This window comes from Malaclemys terrapin, chromosome 1 (assembly GCF_027887155.1).
Source record: "Malaclemys terrapin pileata isolate rMalTer1 chromosome 1, rMalTer1.hap1, whole genome shotgun sequence".
Classification (NCBI taxonomy): domain Eukaryota; kingdom Metazoa; phylum Chordata; order Testudines; family Emydidae; genus Malaclemys; species Malaclemys terrapin.
This window is the reverse complement of record NC_071505.1, coordinates 128,154,107-128,172,730: the sequence shown is the minus strand read 5'-3', so window position 1 is coordinate 128,172,730 and position 18,624 is coordinate 128,154,107. Positions and strand designations below refer to the sequence as shown.

Here is an 18,624-nt window from a genome sequence, read left to right as displayed (position 1 = left end):
AACATTTGTTGCCCTCTGAGAACTAGTGTCACTTCCTCAAATGGGTGAAAACTCATAGAAATTAACCCACCATTTACCACAGTGACAGCGTTTAATGCATTTTTCAGTTTTTAAATGAGGCCCGCTCCTCTTGTGAAGGTGATATTTTGTTTAGAACTATATTTAACTCCTGAAAAGTCAACCCCCCCCCCCCCCCCCCAAAAGAGTTATTCTGTTTCTCTTCCACAATAAAAGCACCATTATGCGTTCTAGGCTCCTTGGTGAAGAGTTCAGCACTATCCTTCCACTTGCTCCCTGAAGTGGCCACAGAAAAGGATACTTACTTTTGCTGGATCATTACTGGGGCTTGCCGCTGATTCGCTCTCTCCCAAAACATCCATCATTACACTTGCCTACAAGGTGTTTTTTTTAAGAAAGCTAATCACAACACCCTTTTACTATGCCTGCAATCCTAATCTTAAAGGGGGGGGAGACATTATCTAAATCCTCAGGGGTCATGCTGGATAAGACAGACTAGTGAAAGAGGTGTTGTACTGGAAATACTGTACTTAAGTTTTTACTCTAGCATTCCTCCTCAGTCCATTGGCTTTTGTTTTTAACTTGTTCCCTCGTAAAGAAGTTACATAAAACCACTATTTACATTGGTCTACCCAATTAGGGTGGTTCTTGTGGAGCAATTGTATGCAATTTGATTGTATTGCTTCTATATTAAAACCTTGAATGAATTGGAATTGCCCCCATGCTGTAAATGAGTGTGTGGGCTATGCTGCTTAGACACACAGGGGTTACTGAAATGTAAAGAGCTCAGAGCCATTGCTAGCGCTACAGAGTAGTTGGTAACTCTAGTCTTTATTCGTGCATTTTAGGTTTTTGAATCATATGCTAAAATTTTGAGATGATAAACCACAGTGTTACATTTTTGGAATGTATGTGGCCAGTCTCCACATCCTGTGGGATCCCATAAATAAGACTCTTACGTATTCTATGTAGGGTTTATAACGGGAAAGAGGCAACTACAATCGACCTCCCAATTTGGATATTTGAGGGTAACTGTAAATCCTTAAATCCTCCCTACATCCTGTAACTTAGGTCTTGAAAGCATTGTCTTGAGAGGAGGATTGTGTGGAATCAGACAGATGAGTCTTTAGCTGGAGCAGAATGACCCAGCCTTAACAGACTATATATCAGACCCTTACGAGGCAGAGGATTAAACCTACATGGACCAAGACAAAAGATGACAGAGCTCATTGGCAAGAGGCAGTGCCCCTCTAGCTGCGAGAGGATGAAAGGGTGCTGGGATTCCTACAAGGATGCTGTCCCAGAACCATGCTAGAAGGCTTGGTGTCTCACATCAGCTTTTAGTTAGTGAGTGACACATTTGAAGCCACACCATTCAACCCTAGTGGCTGCTAAGAGGGAGAGGCGCATTCTGTCTCTTTTTGTTACAAGATTGAGCAGTTTGGGAAAGCTCTGAGTAGCTGCAGGGTAGAAAATACCCACAGTTTTGATGCAAGATACAAGCAGAATGTAGTACAGTAGAACCTCCGAGTTATGAACACCTCAGGAATGGAGGTTGTTCGTAACACTGAAATGTTCATAACTCAACAAAACGTTCTGGTTGTTCTTTCAAAAGTTTACAACTGAACATTGACTTAATACAGCCTTTGAAACTTTACTCTGCAGAAGAAAAATGCTGCCTTTTTTGTCTCTGTTGCTGCCTGATTTTGTATTTCCGGTTCCAAATATGATGTGTGGTTGACTGGTCAGTTCATAAATCTAGTGGTGTTCATAACTCTGAGGTTCTACTGTATTAATAATAATTTTAAAAGGCTTGACGGCTTTTCTTATATATCATAAATAAGCAAAATAGTAAGTTTATTTTTTTAGTCACCTTTATTTACTGTGTATTAACTTTTCTAGGGTCAGCAGAAAAATCCCTCTTTGTTCCAATGAACAAAAACTATTGTTTACGTGTGAATAGCTGAAGTTCGCAGTTTATATTCGGGGATCTCTCTCACATTTTGCTTAATTATAATATAGCATCCTCCTCTCCCTCCCCCTCACAACAGGCTAAAGAGGAGAATAAAATGCTTCCGAAAATTACAGGAAATGTCTGTTCCTGCAACAACGCTGCCAGGGAATTTCCAAGCGTACTTAAGTGTGGTTATGAACATTGCCGGGGCCCAAGCAGTCTCGAGTCATGAGTAATTCCTATTCTAAACATGTTTTACTGGAAGGCGGTAAAGTGCTTTGAAATTGCTAAGTGTGTCTGTTTGGTTTTTTATCTGGTCTTCAGCAGAGTGAATGTTGTCTAGTTGTAGAGTGATATGCTGGAATTCAAGAGTTCTGTGTTCCATTGTATATGCCTGGCTAGGATACTTAGCTTCTCTTTGCCTCATTTAGGGTGACCAGATGTCCCGATTTTTTTTTTTTTTATAGGGACAGTCCCGATATTTAGGCTTTTTCTTATGTAGGCTATTTACCACCCCCCACCCCGTCCCGATTTTTCACACTTGCTAGCTGGTCACCCTAGCCTCATTGCCCCATGTGTAAAATGGGGAGAATGCTAATCTAGCTCTGCATGGTGCTGGTTAGGTTTAATAATTGTTTGTGGGGACTTTGAGGCCCATGGATGAAAAACGCTGTGTATGTGCTGAGTGTTACTACACTATTATGATGGTTATCTGAGGCATTGTGGGGGAATTTGCACAAGAGGGACTAAGTCAAGACTTTGGCAACCACACACCATGGCAAAAGGTGTACTGGGACTATTCCAATACTGACTCTAAGAAGTTTTCTCTAAGCAAAACCAAAGGTGTGTTAAGCACTAGGAACAATTGTTAATAGGCTGTTTCCAGCCAAATGCTGAACAAAGACCTTTCACTTCTCTTGCCTCTGTCCCTACCCCGCTGCCTTCTATTGGGATCCCACGTGGTGGGGAAGAGGGGGGAGCAAAGGGAAGAGATTTGCAGGTTTAATTCCTGTGTGGGCTTCAAAGGAGCACTGCTAGAGAGAGCAGGTGTGAGGACATGTTGAATTGGCACAACACTGAATAGATTATCTTGTGCTGTTGCTCTTGGTGTGTGCTGTCCTTCTTTCTCTTCTCACCCCCCCCCCCCCCATCCCCTTTCTGTATTACACACATGTATGTGCATGCAAGTGTTGCATCCTTAGCCTGGAACTCTGGAGGAGTTTCTGCCACCGGGGAACCTCTGCTGGCATAAACTTAGCTGTTGGTGGCTAACATACTTTTATAAAACTTACCTACCCAGGGCTCCTGGGGACAAACTACCTGCTAACAAAGCAAGTTAGAGGTGGTGGGTATTGTTTTACTGTATCATGTGCAAACATGCCATATTTTGCAAAGATTTGAATGCCTGTTAACACAAAAAAGTGGAGAGGTCGTTCCTGCAGGTCCTTCCAATGCAAGATGGCATTAATTTTGAGAGAATCTATAGCATCTTTCAGAATGAACTCTGCCCTCTTTTGTGATGACTCCTTATGGTTTTGTTAGATTGTATATGCTACATTGTTGAGAACCACTTCTGGATTTCATAATAAGGCAATATTTGGCAATGGTTTGTTATGACAATTAAGTAGAGTTGCTAACTGTAGTGATTTTTGTTTTGTTTAGCTTCCTAGGATCTATTGAGTGTGGAATGAGCATTAGTGTCTTTATTTTTACTTCGTTAGGATCCTTACTTCCACTTAATTATCTTGCAATAACCACAGGTACTTGTAGAGTTTATACAGAAATTAGTATATATGCTTTAAACTCTGAATAAGTTAAATATTGGTTCTAGGCAGTTTCCGCTATTGGACTAAGTTGCAACGTGATGGAATTGGGAGCAGTTAGTTACCATTTCATATTCACGTGTAGCCAAAAGACTGTCAGCTAACTTTTTATTAATAGACACTAAACATGCATCTCTGCGGACCCTTGTAAATGTTTATATGAGCTGCAGTTGTACAGGTCTGAATTTAAGAACCCAGCAGGAAGGGGGTCAGCCCAGTGTTCATAAAGCATTATATCTGCTTTAATGTCCAGCTTTTCATTGTAGTCAAAAGCTAAGACGTTTGTCTCTAGAGAATAGCAGTTGAACCCCCCCCCACATTCTCTTCCATTGTAATGGGAACATTTTCATGATCTACAGCAAGTTGTGGGGAGGGAGTACTGCAAATCAATGTGTTTGCTTTCGACTTTTTTTTTTTTTTTTTTTAAAGGCTTTACTTTGTTTTATGTTTTAGGGATTTACTCCCTCACCCTACACATCATTGAGAAGAATCCCACCTGGCCAATGTAGAAATTGTCTTAGATTTGGGTAATCGTTGGCAATTGCAACTGCGAATTGATCATGTTCATACCACCTCTTGACTTCTTACATTCCTTTATACTTTCATAAATTACATTGCCAGGTGAAAGTGAACTAGCTCCCAGGTACCTTTTGGTATCCAGAATGAGGTGAATTTTGAACGTTCTTATGTTAAAGATCATATTGGGCTAGTGAACTTCTAAAATAAGTTCTAGTCTTTGCTGGTTGTCTGCAGTTCCCTGAAGATGGGAAGCTTAAAAATTTGCACTCTGACATTTGGCGTTGAAGCAGATTAGATAAGCTGCCAGTGCAAATGACACATGCTCTCACCCAACAATGAGAAATGTTTCCATCTGGAAACAACTTATTGCTTGGGTGGATGTGGGGAGGGAGGCCAAGAAATAAACTGGGTGTGCGAGCTGCGGATTATTGAGCGAAGCACTATATCAGCAACATTCTTCAGCGTTTCCCATGACTTCATACTCTAGCAATCAGGTTTCTCTGCTATAATAAACATTGTAAATAAGCCTAATTGATCTTTGGAATGAAATAAACAGCTTGACTTCTCAACAAGAGCAAGTGATAATCATCAATTAAGGCCACTCTGAGTTGGTATAAGTGCATTAGGAGGCCTCTCAATAACATTACACGTGGATTGAGAGATAAATAGGACAGTAACAACCAGTTGTTGAGAAGCACACTTTGTCACTTGTGAACATTGTTTTAAATGACACTTGTATAGTGCGCAATATCCCACCGTTGCTTAAAAGTAAACCCCACCCATCTTGCTTAGCTCAGCTGTCTGAATCTGCTGGTCGTGAAAAGCACTTCAATGCAGAAATCAAATGAGACCTGTATTTTGAAAATAAAGGGCAAGACTTTGCAGACTATAGATCGCAAGGTGATCTGAGTGTGAATCTGAGTGAAACTTTTCAGCTGATCCAGGTCAAATGAAACAGTTCACAAATTCGTGTCACTTGTGACAATTGGTTTGGTCAAAACGAAAAAAGAAAACATTCAGAACTGTTAGTGTCAAAACGAACCACTATCAAAGCTTTTGTTTTTTTATTCCCCCCCCCCCCCCCCCCGGCTAGGGGATTTATGCGCTATTTACAAAATGTAGGAAATGGTAGTGGTGGAGGTGAGGTACCCCCTTTTACTAAACAGCCCTGTGATTATGGCATTCACCTGGATGGGGGAAAACTGGGCTCAAGTCCCTGCTCCAGCTATTCTGAGGTGAGTCCCTCTTAGTCTCTCCCGCTGAAGCTGTTCTACTCTTTAAAAAAATACATAAATATTAATTGGAGCAGAGACTGGAACCTGGGTGTCCAGTACTCCATGTACTCTATACAAAGCGGAAGGAACAGCTTCAACAGGAGAGAGGGAGCAAGCCTCACCCCAGAATAAATGAGAATTTCAAAAAGCTTCAGTTTGATCCACACCAATTTGTGTTCCAATTTCTGAAGTTGCCAGCGAACCCAAAAAATCAGCTCTACACAGGAAAAGGCACTTTGCATTGTTAAGGCCTAAATACTTCTAAAAAATCTAGCACCAGGTCTAAGATTTGTTTCCAGTTAGTGCTGATAAGGCATGCTTTCTGAAAAATGACATTGTTTGGGGCTTCAGACAGCAGTGTATGAGACTAACTACATTTCCAATAAATACCCAAAATAAAAAATAGATTGTAAGAGGTCTTTTTTAAATGTTTCTATTCTGCTTTCTATATCGATTCAAAAATTTGGACGAGAACTTCATTAATCACTGATAAAAACAACAAGGAGTCTGGTGGCACCTTAAAGACTAACAGATTTATTTGGGCATAAGCTTTCGTGAGTAAAAACCTCACTTCTTCGGATGTGATGCTCTAGAATATGATCATTTATTGGCAGTAGAGTCAGGAATAAAAACTATAATTTTAAAATATAAATTTCAGATACGTTCTACAGGTTTATTTGTGCAAAGGAGGTCTTTTGCTCCATCCCGGTCTGAGCTAGGCAGAACAAAATTTATCCAAAACTCATTTAAAACTACTAATCACAACTACTAGCAATTACTGATCAAATAGCATGAAGAACAATTTGCTGAGCAATGATGCATTGACGGAAAACTGTCTCTAATGCATGTTTGCAATGAATTGCACTTCCCTCTATCATAAACAAGCATTCTGTTTATCAGGTAATCAAAAATGCATGCTACCTGCATTAGAGTTGGGCAAACATCCTGGGTTTCACTGCAAAATCGCCAAAAGGGGGCAGTATTAATTAAAAAAAAAAAAAAAAAAAAAAAAAACGAAATAAAATGCACAGGGTCAAATTTTCACTTATAGGCACCCTGTGTTCATACAAACCATACCACTTTAGTAAGACAGAGACAATAATGCACTTGCATTCTGGCTCTAGATGGTTACAGACATGAATTGCAGATAGACTGGAGGAAGGGCAGGCAGGAGCATGTGGTTGAACACAGAGATAAAACTTTCACAAGTGCCTAAGTCACTCTTGAAAATAGTACTTTGGTTCTGTGGGCCTGAGATGCTTTTGAAAATTTTTACTTGAGGTCCTCTCTATCTCATTGTCTTCCTCACTGCTCTTTACCATTAGACCAATTTAGAATGCCCTACTGGGGTAGTGTAAAACCTATTTTTTTTTTTTTTTTTTCCCCATGCTCTGTGTTGATCTTAAATCTTAAGTTGTCCTGTTGTATTCATTCTCTCTGAAGCATCTGGCACTGGCCACTGTCCGAGACAGGATACTTAGATGGACCATTAGTCTGTCCCAGTATGGCCGTTTTTGTGCTCTTAAGAGGTGAGTCTGAGTAACAATGGTGCTGCTTGGGTCATCTGCAGTTATTGAACCCAGGGTCTGTAGGTGTAAAAACATGAGCATGAGTCTATGGGTTCATCTACACTGCAGTATGGACGTTGTGGCTCCAGCAGAGACTTGGGCTAGCCCACACAAACTCAGATTGGGGAGTTGGATGGGCTTGAGACCCCAACCTGTCTCCTGAGCCACAATGCCCATGCTGCTGCTGTTTTTAGCGCTGTAGCTCCCATTGGAGCTAGTATGAGTTTGTCTATCCGAGCTGGGGGGCTCACTTTCCGGCTGCAGTATAGACATCCCTTCTGCGTGGTCTAGGCCAGGGGTGGGCAAACTTTTTGGCCCGAGGGCCACATCAGGGTTCCGAAAATGTATGGAGGGCCGGTGTAGTGTATTGTATTTGCTCCCTGTAGGAATGTGCTACTTATGGTGTACTTAGGGTGACCAGATGTCCCGATTTTATAGGGACAGTCCCGATTTTGGGGGCTTTTTCTTATATAGGCACCTATTACCCCCTACCCCCCGTCCCGATTTTTCACACTTGCTTTCTGGTCACCCTAGGTGTACTACTTACAGCTGCCAGTCCTGGTGCTCTGAGCGGCATGGTAAAGGGGTGGGGAGTGGGTGTGGGAGAGTTGCGGGCGGTCAGGGGACAGGGATCGGGGGGCAGTTGGATGGGGTGGAGGTTCGGGGGGGAGGCAGTCAGGGGATGGGGGCGTTGGATAGGGGTCAGGGAGCAGGGGGTATTGGATAGGGGGTGGGATCCTGTGGGGAAACCGGGGGGTCCTGGTCAGGGAACAAGGAGCGGGGGGGGAGGGGGTTGGATGGGTCGGGAGTCAGGCGGCGGGAAGTGGGAGGAGGTGGATAGGGGGCAGGGGCCAGGTTGTTTGGGGAGGCACATCCTTCCCTCCTCACATGTAGTGTACTAAATTGCTCCCCGTAGGAATGTGCTACTTATGGTGTACTATTTACAGCTGCCAGTCCTGGTGCTCCATAAGTAGCACATTCCTACTGGGAGCAATTTAATACGCTACACCCTGGCAGCTCTTGCAGCCATGCTGCCCGGAAGGAATTCGCAGCCCAGAGCACTGATGGCACGGCGAGCTGAGGCTGCGGGGGAGGGGCTGGGGACAGCCTCCACGGCCGGGAGTTCAAGGGCCAGGCAGGACGGTCCCCCGGGCTGGATGTGGCCTGCAAGCCGTAGTTTGCCCACCTTTGGTCTAGGTACTAGGGAGGAAATGGAGAACCACAACTTGTTAGCATGAGTTATGTACGTGACATACAGACTTTCTGTTATTTTACGCAGCTGGCCTATAGAGTTAATAGGTTTGGTCTTCCATTATTGATTGAAGTTGATGGGGGTGTCCCCACAGGACTTCACTGTGAGCAGGATCCATTATGCCCCATTTCTCACTGTAAATTATCCATCCCTCCCCTACATACATATAGCTTCTCACTACTGGTAGGTAACAATTAGATCTAGCTGTTTACTGTTGTTCTGTTGGTCTTGAATTGCAATATAGCTCCAACTGTATGGGTAATAGACTCCTTTCCAGAACAATTTTGTTTCCCTTTTTTTGTGGTCAGTGTGGGGAGACCTCTAGTTGGTAAATGGCCCATAATTTGAAACTTGATTCTGATGCAGTTTTGCTTAAACAGCAAAGGTTTTTGCCTTGAGAATGTCTTGTTCAGTCTCCAGATAATCTCTTTAGAATGCTATTGATCACGTGGATAGAAGAGAACTTGTAAAACAGGTTGCAGAAAGTAGAATTTATCCTATGACCTATAGATGCTTGACCTCTGCCCATATATTATTTTGTTTGGGTCTATGACCAAGACTAAACCTCAGATTTTTTTTTTTTTTTTTTAATCTTTTTGCAAACAGCAACAGGAGAAAATCCACTCTTTTTTTTTTTTAAAACCATCATTTTGAAATGTCTTCCTTACACAGTTCTACCACATGAGCAATTTTGGGGGTGGGGTTTGGGTATCTGATGTGATGTACTTTAAGCAGCTTCGCTTTGTGTGTGGGTTTGGGGTTTTTTCTGGAAATGAGTACCAGCATTCTGAAAGTTGAGTCTCTCTCACGTGGGGTGCCTACATTTTCAGATCTCCTCAGAGTAATACAGAAGCTTTAGTACCAACATTTCAGTGGAACCTTGTCACTTCAGTAAAGAGGTATCGTTTAGAGCCGGCAGCACGGCAGTACCTGGTATAGCAGGCATCACTGAAGTAGTAAAGGTTTCAGAGTGGTAGCTGTGTTAGTGTGTATCAGCAAAAAGAACAAGGAGTACTTGTGGCACCTTAGACACTAACAAATCTATTTAAGCATAAGCTTTCGTGGGCTAAAACCCACTTCATCGGATGCATGCAGTGGAAAATACTTCCTAGTTCTTTTGCTGAAGTAGTAAACTATTATTAACATGAGTAGTGTTCAGGTAGTGCCATTGCTATGCAACAAACCCAGGTTCAATTTACGTACTTTACTACCTATGCTGGAAATGCTGTGGAGATCACAAGATCAGTCCTTACAGTACTCGCTTCTCCTCGCTTAAAGAATCAGCTGAAATCAGAAGGAGCACTTTTTTAAAAGGAATCCACTTTGGCCAGAATAGTTGTTTTAATTTGGGGCCTTTGAGAGAGGCTGAGATTTTGTGAATGGGTATACATTTTAGGGGAGGAAAGAAACTTCACAACTCTGACTCAAAGAATTCTTCTAGAAAGTGGTAGAAGTTAATCTGAAGTGTTTTAAAATGCAGTATTAAAAACTGGAGTACTTTGGTTGCAAAGACCAGCACTAGAAAGTTAGATGTCAGATTTACAATTGTCTGTGCAACCTTAATTCTGCCTCCTTGTGCATTCAACCTGCTCACGGAATGAGGGAAGGGTTCTATGGGGAGGGGTGAATGATATGTGATCATGGAATTGAAAACCTGAGTCGTACATATGCTGAAGGGCTGCAAATTTAGGTTACATGGGCAGACACTTAAAAACAAACAAAAAAACCCTGTAAAACCCATAAAAATTGCCAGAAGAACTCCGGGGCAGGTGTATAAAACAGTCACTCTGACTTTTTTTCTTTTTCTTTTTTTTTTTTTTTTTCTTGACTAAATTTCAAATTGTTTTTTCCTTTTGTTTTTATTATTATTAAATACTATTTATTATTTATCTTTCAAATAAGTAGTAACTAATAAGCAATGTTGGACATCCCAATTTATTTGTGAGGAAAAACTCACAGTATGGTAAAAAGACCAGGAGTACTTGTGGCACCTTTGAGACTAACAAATTTATTTGAGCATAAGCTTTCGTGGGCTACAGCCCACTTCTTCGGATGCCTAGACTGGAACATATAGTAAGGATGGGGATATATATATATATATATATATATATATATATATATATATATATATATACAGAACATGAAAAGGTGGAAGTAGCCATATCAACTGTAAGAGACTAATTAATTAAGATGAGCTACAATCAGCAGGAGGAAAAAAAATCGCTTGAATCTATTTCCCCCAGGTTAAGTATTCTCACACCCCTTGTCGACTGTCTGCAATGGCCCATCTTGATTATCACTCTAAAAGTTTTTTTTTCTCCTGCTGGTTATAGCTCATCTTAATTAATTAGCCTCTTAGAGTTGATATGGCTACTTCCACCTTTTCATGTTCTGTATGTGTATATATATCTCCTTTCTATATGTTCCAGTCTATGCATCCGAAGAAGTGGGCTGTAGCCCATGAAAGCTTATGCTCAAATAAATTTGTTAGTCTCAAAGGTGCCACAAGTACTCCTGTTCTTTTTGCGAATACAGACTAACACGGCTGCTACTCTGAAATCTGTCACAGTATGGTGACCTTCCATGTTGACAACTTAATGCAACATCCTCATAACTGGCTGATGTTTTGTAGTTCCAGCTAACTTCAATACCTGTGATCATCCTGTAACTTGGATTTTCTAAGATGTTTCCTGGTCCAAAGATCAGCAATATAATGGCCTGCTTATGACACTGCAATTAAGTGCAGCCTGATGACGTTGTCACTTATGTTGCAGTGGAGCACAACTAATTGACAGTGAGTCACTCCATGATGCAATTTAGTACGTGAAACTGGCAGCCATACAAATGAGACAAAACTAAAGTCAAAGTGCTTGTAACATTCAAATTACTACTATGTAAACACAGCCAGAAGTTTGCAGATTACAAAACTGTATTAGAAAATGTACTAAAAGGACTCCGAGAGACATGCCTCTTTATTTAATAAATTTAAAAAAAAAGGGGGGGGTGGAGGGGAGTCCTTACTATCAGATTTTTTGGGTCTTTAAGAAGAATTTGTGGCTTTAGAAAAACTCACACTGAGAGAAGGGGCTGACTGAGTCAGCAAGATGGAATAAATTGCTTGGGAATATTTTTCTTTTTCATAGCCTCCTAACTTAATTAATAATCCTTTTCTGAAGGAATGTTTTTAAACATTTGTAAATCAGTAAAATTAAGAATGTTGAAAGTTCATGAAACTTCTTACCTACTGTATTTCTTCTTGTTATTCAGACTTAAACTCAGCCCGTTACTTATCCAAGCAGAAGGTCTATCTCAGTAAGGGCATCATCCAAATCCCATTGTAGTTAGTGGAAAGGCACCCATTGACTTCATCAGCCTTTGGATCAGGCTCTAGAATGTCTGGGTACAGAGAGGTGAATCCAAAATTCAGGGTACAATATATTAATAAAAATCTACAAATATTTTTTTTCTTGCTGGTTTTAGAAATTAGGCATAACTCACTAGGCTAACAAGTTCCAGCCATGCTTTGTTCTTTTATAACTAGATAGTTTAAAGCCTGTTAACTAGTTTAGCTTTTTTTATTCCCTTCAGCCTACTTTTAAAATAAGCGTGTACTTAATAGTGAATATTCTATTTAGGAAAAGCATCTGCCAGTCAGATTGCATAGATAGGATTTCACTAGTTCCTAAACGTCTGCTGTTGTAATTTTCCCCACTACTTATTTTGGCCTCTGGAGAAATATGTATTTCACTAGGTCTGAATAGAAATGGTGGCAACTTGCCAGTAAGCAGTAGGGTCTTGGCAAATAGATGAACAACATTTTATCAACCCAGTGACTGCTTATGTAAAAGTCTGGCATTTTTCTTGTGCTGGTAAATGCAACGCTGTTCTCTTTAAAACATGAAACAAGTTATTTATCCTAGGGTTTTGTGTGTGTGTGTGTGTGTGTGTGTGTTTTAAGACTAACTCTTTCTGTCAGAATGAACCTTGTTCACTTTTCTGAATAGAGCTTAGATATATGGGATGGGGGTGGATGTGTTTGAAGAATAATTATCTAATTAATAGAACACCTACTGCTGTGGGATTTCCCACTGCTAAACACAAATGACCTGTTACTATAACAGAAGCCATGTATACAACCATTTCTGAATTAATTTGAATTCATGAGCTTATCACAATGAAGATGTTGTTTTCTTCAGACTTGACTCCGCAAGGTGTTAAGTGCCTCCTGCAGGGTGCTGAGCTCCTTTAATTCCACTTGTAATCAGTGGGATTTAAAAGCACTCACCACCTTACACAATTGGAACCCGTGTTGTGTTATGCTTGCAGACCAAGGTGCATGTGCTACTTTAGACCCTGATTCTGCCCTGAGAAGTCTGCAGGCCCATCCCTATCTCAGCACTGTTTTGTAGTTCAGGATTAGGGCTGTAAGAGATATGTGTTCTACCCTGGATGTATTATGGGTAGATTTAGATGACCACTAAAAGAAATTTGAGGTAAGATTTTTCTTTAAAAAAAATCCAACAACTTTAGTATTGCAGATGGGTTTGTGTTCAAAGCCTCTTTATCTTTGCATGTGCATTGTGTATTAAATTTCAATTCCCCCCCCCCCTGCTTCCTCCCCCCCCCCCCCCAAATTAGTGATTTGAAGTTTATAGAAATGTTTCAATGCTTAATTTGTATCCCCCTAAGACAGGGGTGGACAAACTTTTTGGCCCGAGGGCGACATTGGGGTTGCAACACTGTATGGAGGGCCGGGTAGGGAAGTCCTGTGCCTCCCCAAACAGCCTGGCCCCCGCCCCCTATCTGCCCCCTCCCACGTCCCGCCTCCTGATTGCCCCCCTCAGAACCTCTGACCCATCCAACCTCCCCCCCCACTTCTTGTCCCCTCACCGCCCCTGCCTCTAACTGCCCCCCAGAGCCCCACCCCCCTAACTAACCCCCCTGCTCCCAGTCCCCTGACCTCCCCCACCCCTATCCACACCCCCAGCTCCTGACAAGCCCCCTGGGATTCTACGCCTATCCAACCCCCACTCCCATTCCCTGTCCCCTGACCGCCCCCTCTCAGACCCTCCGCCTCATCCAACCGCCCCCTGCTCCATGTCCCCTGACTGCCCCCTGGAATCCCCCGCCCCCTTACCATGCCAGAGCCAGCCACACCACCTCACTGCCCGGCAGGAGCGGTGGGCCAGAGTGCTGGCGGCGCAGTGTGCTGAGGCTGCGGGGGGGACAGAAAGGGGGGGGCTGAGGAGTAGCCTCCCCAGCTGGGAGTTCAGAGGCCGGACAGGATGGCCCTGTGGGTCAGATGTGGCCTGTGGGCCGTAGTTTGCCCACCTCTGCCCTAAGAGACTGATCGTTATGGGGATTTCAAATTTTTTTTTTTTTTTTTTTTTTTTTAAAACCTCTTCCCTCTGCTCCTTTTCTCTACCAATCCTGCTGGTTGGATTATCCTGCTCGTGTATCATCAGTCTGGTACAACCACTAGCAAATTAAGATTGCTTGTTTGCAGGTCAGATGCTACAAGCCTAGGCTATAGCTAGTTGACATGACAGAGCTGCTGGATTTGTACTTTGCTTTGTGTCAAAGCGATACTTCAGTTTTACATACAAGACATTTCCCTAAACAACAGAAAACAGCAGCACTACACTGCAGAACCACATATAAACCAGAGAATGCAACCACTTGTATCTGAGAAGGATATATTGCACAGATTTAAAAACAAATGGTTCATTTTGGATATGTCTACACTGCAATTAGACACCTGTGGAGAGCCCATGCCAGCTGGCTCGGGCTAAGGGGCTGTTTAATTGCAGTGTAGACATTCAAGCTCAGGCTGCAGCCTGAGCTCTGGGACTTGAACATCTACACTGCGATTAAACAGCCCCTTAGTTCAAGCTGTGGGTTTTTAATTTCAGTATAGTCATGCCCTTTGTGGTCCTGCTAGCCATGCTGAATTTCTGGCAGGTTTGCCCTTGTTTGTTAACCCTAAACTGTGTCGGTTGCTCTGCCCTCTGAGTACATATCCCACAGGTTCCAGAAGCAGTGCCCTCTGGGAGACTTCAAAAAGCAACTGATTGACTGTGTTGGGAGGACAAGTTGAACCATTTCATCTAGTTTGTCCACCACTCTGGCACTAAAACTGTTTAAGCTGGATTGGTTCAGGTTAAGTCAGTATTTAGCTCTGCTGAAGTCCCCTCCAAATGGTATTTAGCATGCATGTAAACTGTTTGTAACACACCTCTCACAAGTGCTCCAATTAGACTGAACAAACAGGGCTTAGCACGGTGAATTTCTCTAGCGTAGACAAGATTTATGTAATTGGTACTGTATGTTGAATGATAAATCAAAAAGTTTGGGTCCTGAAGGCAGCATGTTGCTCGTGTGTTCTCTTCACCCACATTCTCCAACTAGGGGAGACGATATTCCATTTTAGCTCCTGATAATTTCCACTCAAATTTTTGCCCTCACCTTAAGGTGAAATTTTCAAGAAAGACAGTGCACAAAAAATCCTTTTCAAAGCATCGAGCTCTTACATTTCCCTAATAAATTGTAGATCTTCTCACTAAATCTGCTGCAACACACCTAGAAGATTTCAGAGTAGCAGCCGTGTTAGTCTGTATCCGCAAAAAGAACAGGAGTACTTTGAACAGGAACACCACTGATTAGAGCAGGGTCGCATAATTCTATTCTAATGCACAGTCTTACAAAGAGATTGTTTCAGTGGCAACAAAATTCTTCAGTTAAGACTGACTGTATTTGCCCCAACAGGGTAATTGTACAGCCGGGATAGTTGGAGTAGAGCCAGAAAAGAGTCCGAGCCCACACTTCCAGATATTACCCCTAGCTCTTTGGAATGTACAGCAAAGAAAATGTGAAGTTTCAAGTGTATATTAAAAATGTAATGTCCACAGAGCATGGGCTAGATTGTGATAATGTCAAATACTGTATACTGCAAGTGTGCTTTTTTTTTTTTTTTCTTCTTTCTTTCTTTCTTTGTCTTCTAGGCCCTCAGTCCGGTGCAAAGCTGGGAGCATAGGTAAAGAATGATGTCATGCAGCGGCAGCCCAAAAGCATCTTTTGTTTGAATTGTGAAATGGCTACTCCATAGTCGTCTCCTGATGAATCAGATGTGAGGGGCTGCTTTGTGGAATGAGTCCTTTGTAACAGCGCATCAACTGGAAGCAGAAGGAGACATTCACTTGGAGGGCTCTTTCTGAAAATGGGTTTAACTTTTCTTTTGCCAGTCACTACCAGCATGACCTCATACACTTTCAGTACAATGGAGTGGCTAAGCCTTTGAGTACATAGCCATTACATCATCTCTGCAAATTAGAGAGGGAGGTGGTAAAAGAGGCCTTATTGTTGTCATGGCTGATGAGATGATCAGGACTCAACTCATGGTTGCTGAGAGGTTGGTGGCTTTACTGGAAAGTGGCACAGAAAAATTGCTACTGATTGATAGCCGTCCCTTTGTGGAATACAATACGTCCCACATCTTGGATGCTATCAATATCAACTGCTCCAAGCTTATGAAGCGGAGGCTGCAGCAGGACAAAGTGTTGATTACAGAACTCATTCAGCATTCAGCAAAACACAAGGTAAGGATGGTTTTTGCCTTTTTTATTATTTTTTTTATTTTATTTTAAGGTGGTGTGGAAGTAAACCTTTAAAATAAAATTAACTTACATTGTAGTGAAATGAGTAATGGTGAACTGCAGTCTTCCACAACTTTATTATCTACTTCCCAGGAGCGACAGTAAATAAGCTATATTAGTGAAATTATGCTACAGGCGATACAGTAATGTTTAAGAATTTAAGATTACTCAAATAAAACTCCCCATCAGTTTGCTTTTCTATAGCCCTCTTAAGGGTTTTTCATGTAGTATGGTCCTTTATATGTAGTTAATTCATATTTCAAGTATATGTTTTTGCAAATTAAACTTCAAACATCTTGGTGTATGAAATACAATGAATCCCATGGTAAGGAGCCCCTCGAGAGACCAACACAAAAATCCAGTTGTTGGAAGTTGTTTTCTTATACATGTGGAAGAGAACTATATTTAATACTTTCAAGGATTGTTTGGGATGGTCTTTTTTCAGGCAGCAAGGATTGCTTATTAAGGGGTTTCCCTGTATGTTGTGGGAGGAAATGTGTAAATTAGAAAAAACCCACCCATTCTGGGTAACTGTGAAATATCTTTTGTTTGGATTGAAAAGGTAAGCATTTCAGAATTAGGCCAATGAGAGAGAATTTGAAGTGTAACTTACGTGAATGTATTTGTGGATTTTATTTAAGTGGTCTGTTTAATGTTTTTCCAAAATATTTTGGGTTGGGCAGAAAAGATTGGGGGGGGGGGGGCGGGAGGGGAAGAGAGTGACTGTCTGCAAAAACTTTTTGCCTCAGGTTGACATTTTATACATGGTGTAATCTGGAAAGTCTAATTTTCAAAAAAGTTAATCAAATTTTATAGATGTAATAAAATATACTTGTAGCAGTTCAAGGTCTTTTGGTTAGATAAATAGTTTCTTCTCCCAAACTAAAGGTTTGTTGCTTTACATTTGAATGCAAAACACCTTAATTTCAGGTAAACTTTTTTTTTAAAGTGGCTTAGATTTGCCCAGTGGATGAACCTCATGCAACAAGCTTCAGCCCTGATCAGATATTCCATTTACTAAACCCCGAAGAGATACAGTACAGTCAGGTCTAATAAGAGGTCTAAAAATGTCAGTTTTGTTTAAACCTGTATGTAAAATCCAGATACTGGAACCACTGTACAGTAAATATGTAGGGTCTCTTAATTCTGTTTGGTAAGGGGAAAGGTTTCCTATCCTTTCCCTTATCTGCAATTATTTGCTTTTCAGATTGAGATTGATTGCAAGCAGGAGGTGGTGGTATATGATCAAAGTTCCAAGGATGTTGCCTCTCTGTCATCTGAATGCTTTCTTACTGTACTACTGGGCAAGTTGGAGAACAATTTCAACTCTGTACACCTGCTTTCAGGTAGGATGCAAGAAAATCACTTGAGCAAGGGAGGGTGTAATTCTTTATATGTAGAGAGAGTGCACACTTTTTTTTGCTTTTTTGCATGTATTAAAAAAAGTGTTGTACTGAACCTGCTGTAGTCAGTTCACTTCAGTTTATACATGTAACTGTAGGGTTTAAAAATAGTGACAGTACTATGTGCAGATGTATATGCTGCATATGCGAGCATCTCTATAAAGCTTAAGGTCCTGACTTCCGTTTACACTAGGGCTCTTTACAGTATTCTGGCTCTGTAAAATCAGAATTGGGTCCTAGGCTTTTTACCTAGAAATGCTGATTATATTTGACCCTGAAGCAGCTTTAGGAATGCAGTTCCTGGCTCTTAAAGCCTTGTATACACTTGGCGGGAGGGGGGAAGGAATGTCCCTCCATCGCTGAATCGGAGCATAGAACTAAAATGTCCACACTGTGTGGAAACAAGCACCATATTCTCAGTCTTGTGTAGTTTTTAAATCTGTTCTCTCCCCTTTCCCCTGCTCTCAATTCTCTGAGAAACAGAAAGCTGAGACGCTATAATATAGGGTTAGTTTTTGTTTGGGGTGTTTTATGGGGGGAGGGTTGAAATGGAGGGGCAGCAGGTTCTCCTATTCAGAAGAAAATGCAGCAGACACACATGTGATACCAAGTGAAGGACGATAAAGTGAAGCCAGTGGTGGGAGGAAGAGAGAACTGTATCTAGCAGTGGTTCTCAACCTGCAGCCCGCGGGCCGCTTGCGGCCCAATCAGCACAGAGCTGCAGCCCATGTGACATCCTCAGGGCCATACAGGTAGTATTGGATGCAGTCCACATAACCCATTGAAAGTAACTCCAATGAAAGGAGGGGAATGACTGTGTAGGGTAAGTGGACCAATAGGAGGTGCACACACATCAGTATAGGACTGAGTTTGATCTCTGGGCCAAATAGGAGTCAGTAACACCGTGGATACAGCACACTCGGCTTTTGGAGATGCGGCTTGTATCTCCTACTCTAGAACCCACATCCTTCACTTGGGCAGATTAAGGAGAAGAGTTGGTAGGCTAAGGAGAAGAGAGCTGAAAGAAAGGTTTGCAGGGCTTCTTTGGCAGGGGAGGAAAATTTTTAGAAACCTGCCCTCCAAAAACAACAACAACCCTCAAAGAAATTACTTGAGTCATTGGGAAGGGGAAAGTGCCTAGAAATTAAGGAGAAAATGGTT

The 18,624-nt window shown here is 41.8% G+C and overlaps 1 protein-coding gene across 2 annotated transcripts in view; it reads left to right on the top strand.

The window, feature by feature from the left end:
* DUSP16 (dual specificity phosphatase 16) overlaps positions 1–18,624 on the top strand; it is a 100,373-nt gene that overhangs the window by 37,020 nt on the left and 44,729 nt on the right. For both annotated transcript variants that reach the window (XM_054038699.1, XM_054038690.1), the window contains 2 exons: positions 15,410–16,003; positions 17,268–17,406. In XM_054038699.1, coding sequence (XP_053894674.1) covers positions 15,773–16,003; positions 17,268–17,406 — 370 coding nt within the window. In that variant the 5' untranslated portion in view covers positions 15,410–15,772. The remainder of the gene's footprint in view (positions 1–15,409; positions 16,004–17,267; positions 17,407–18,624) is intronic.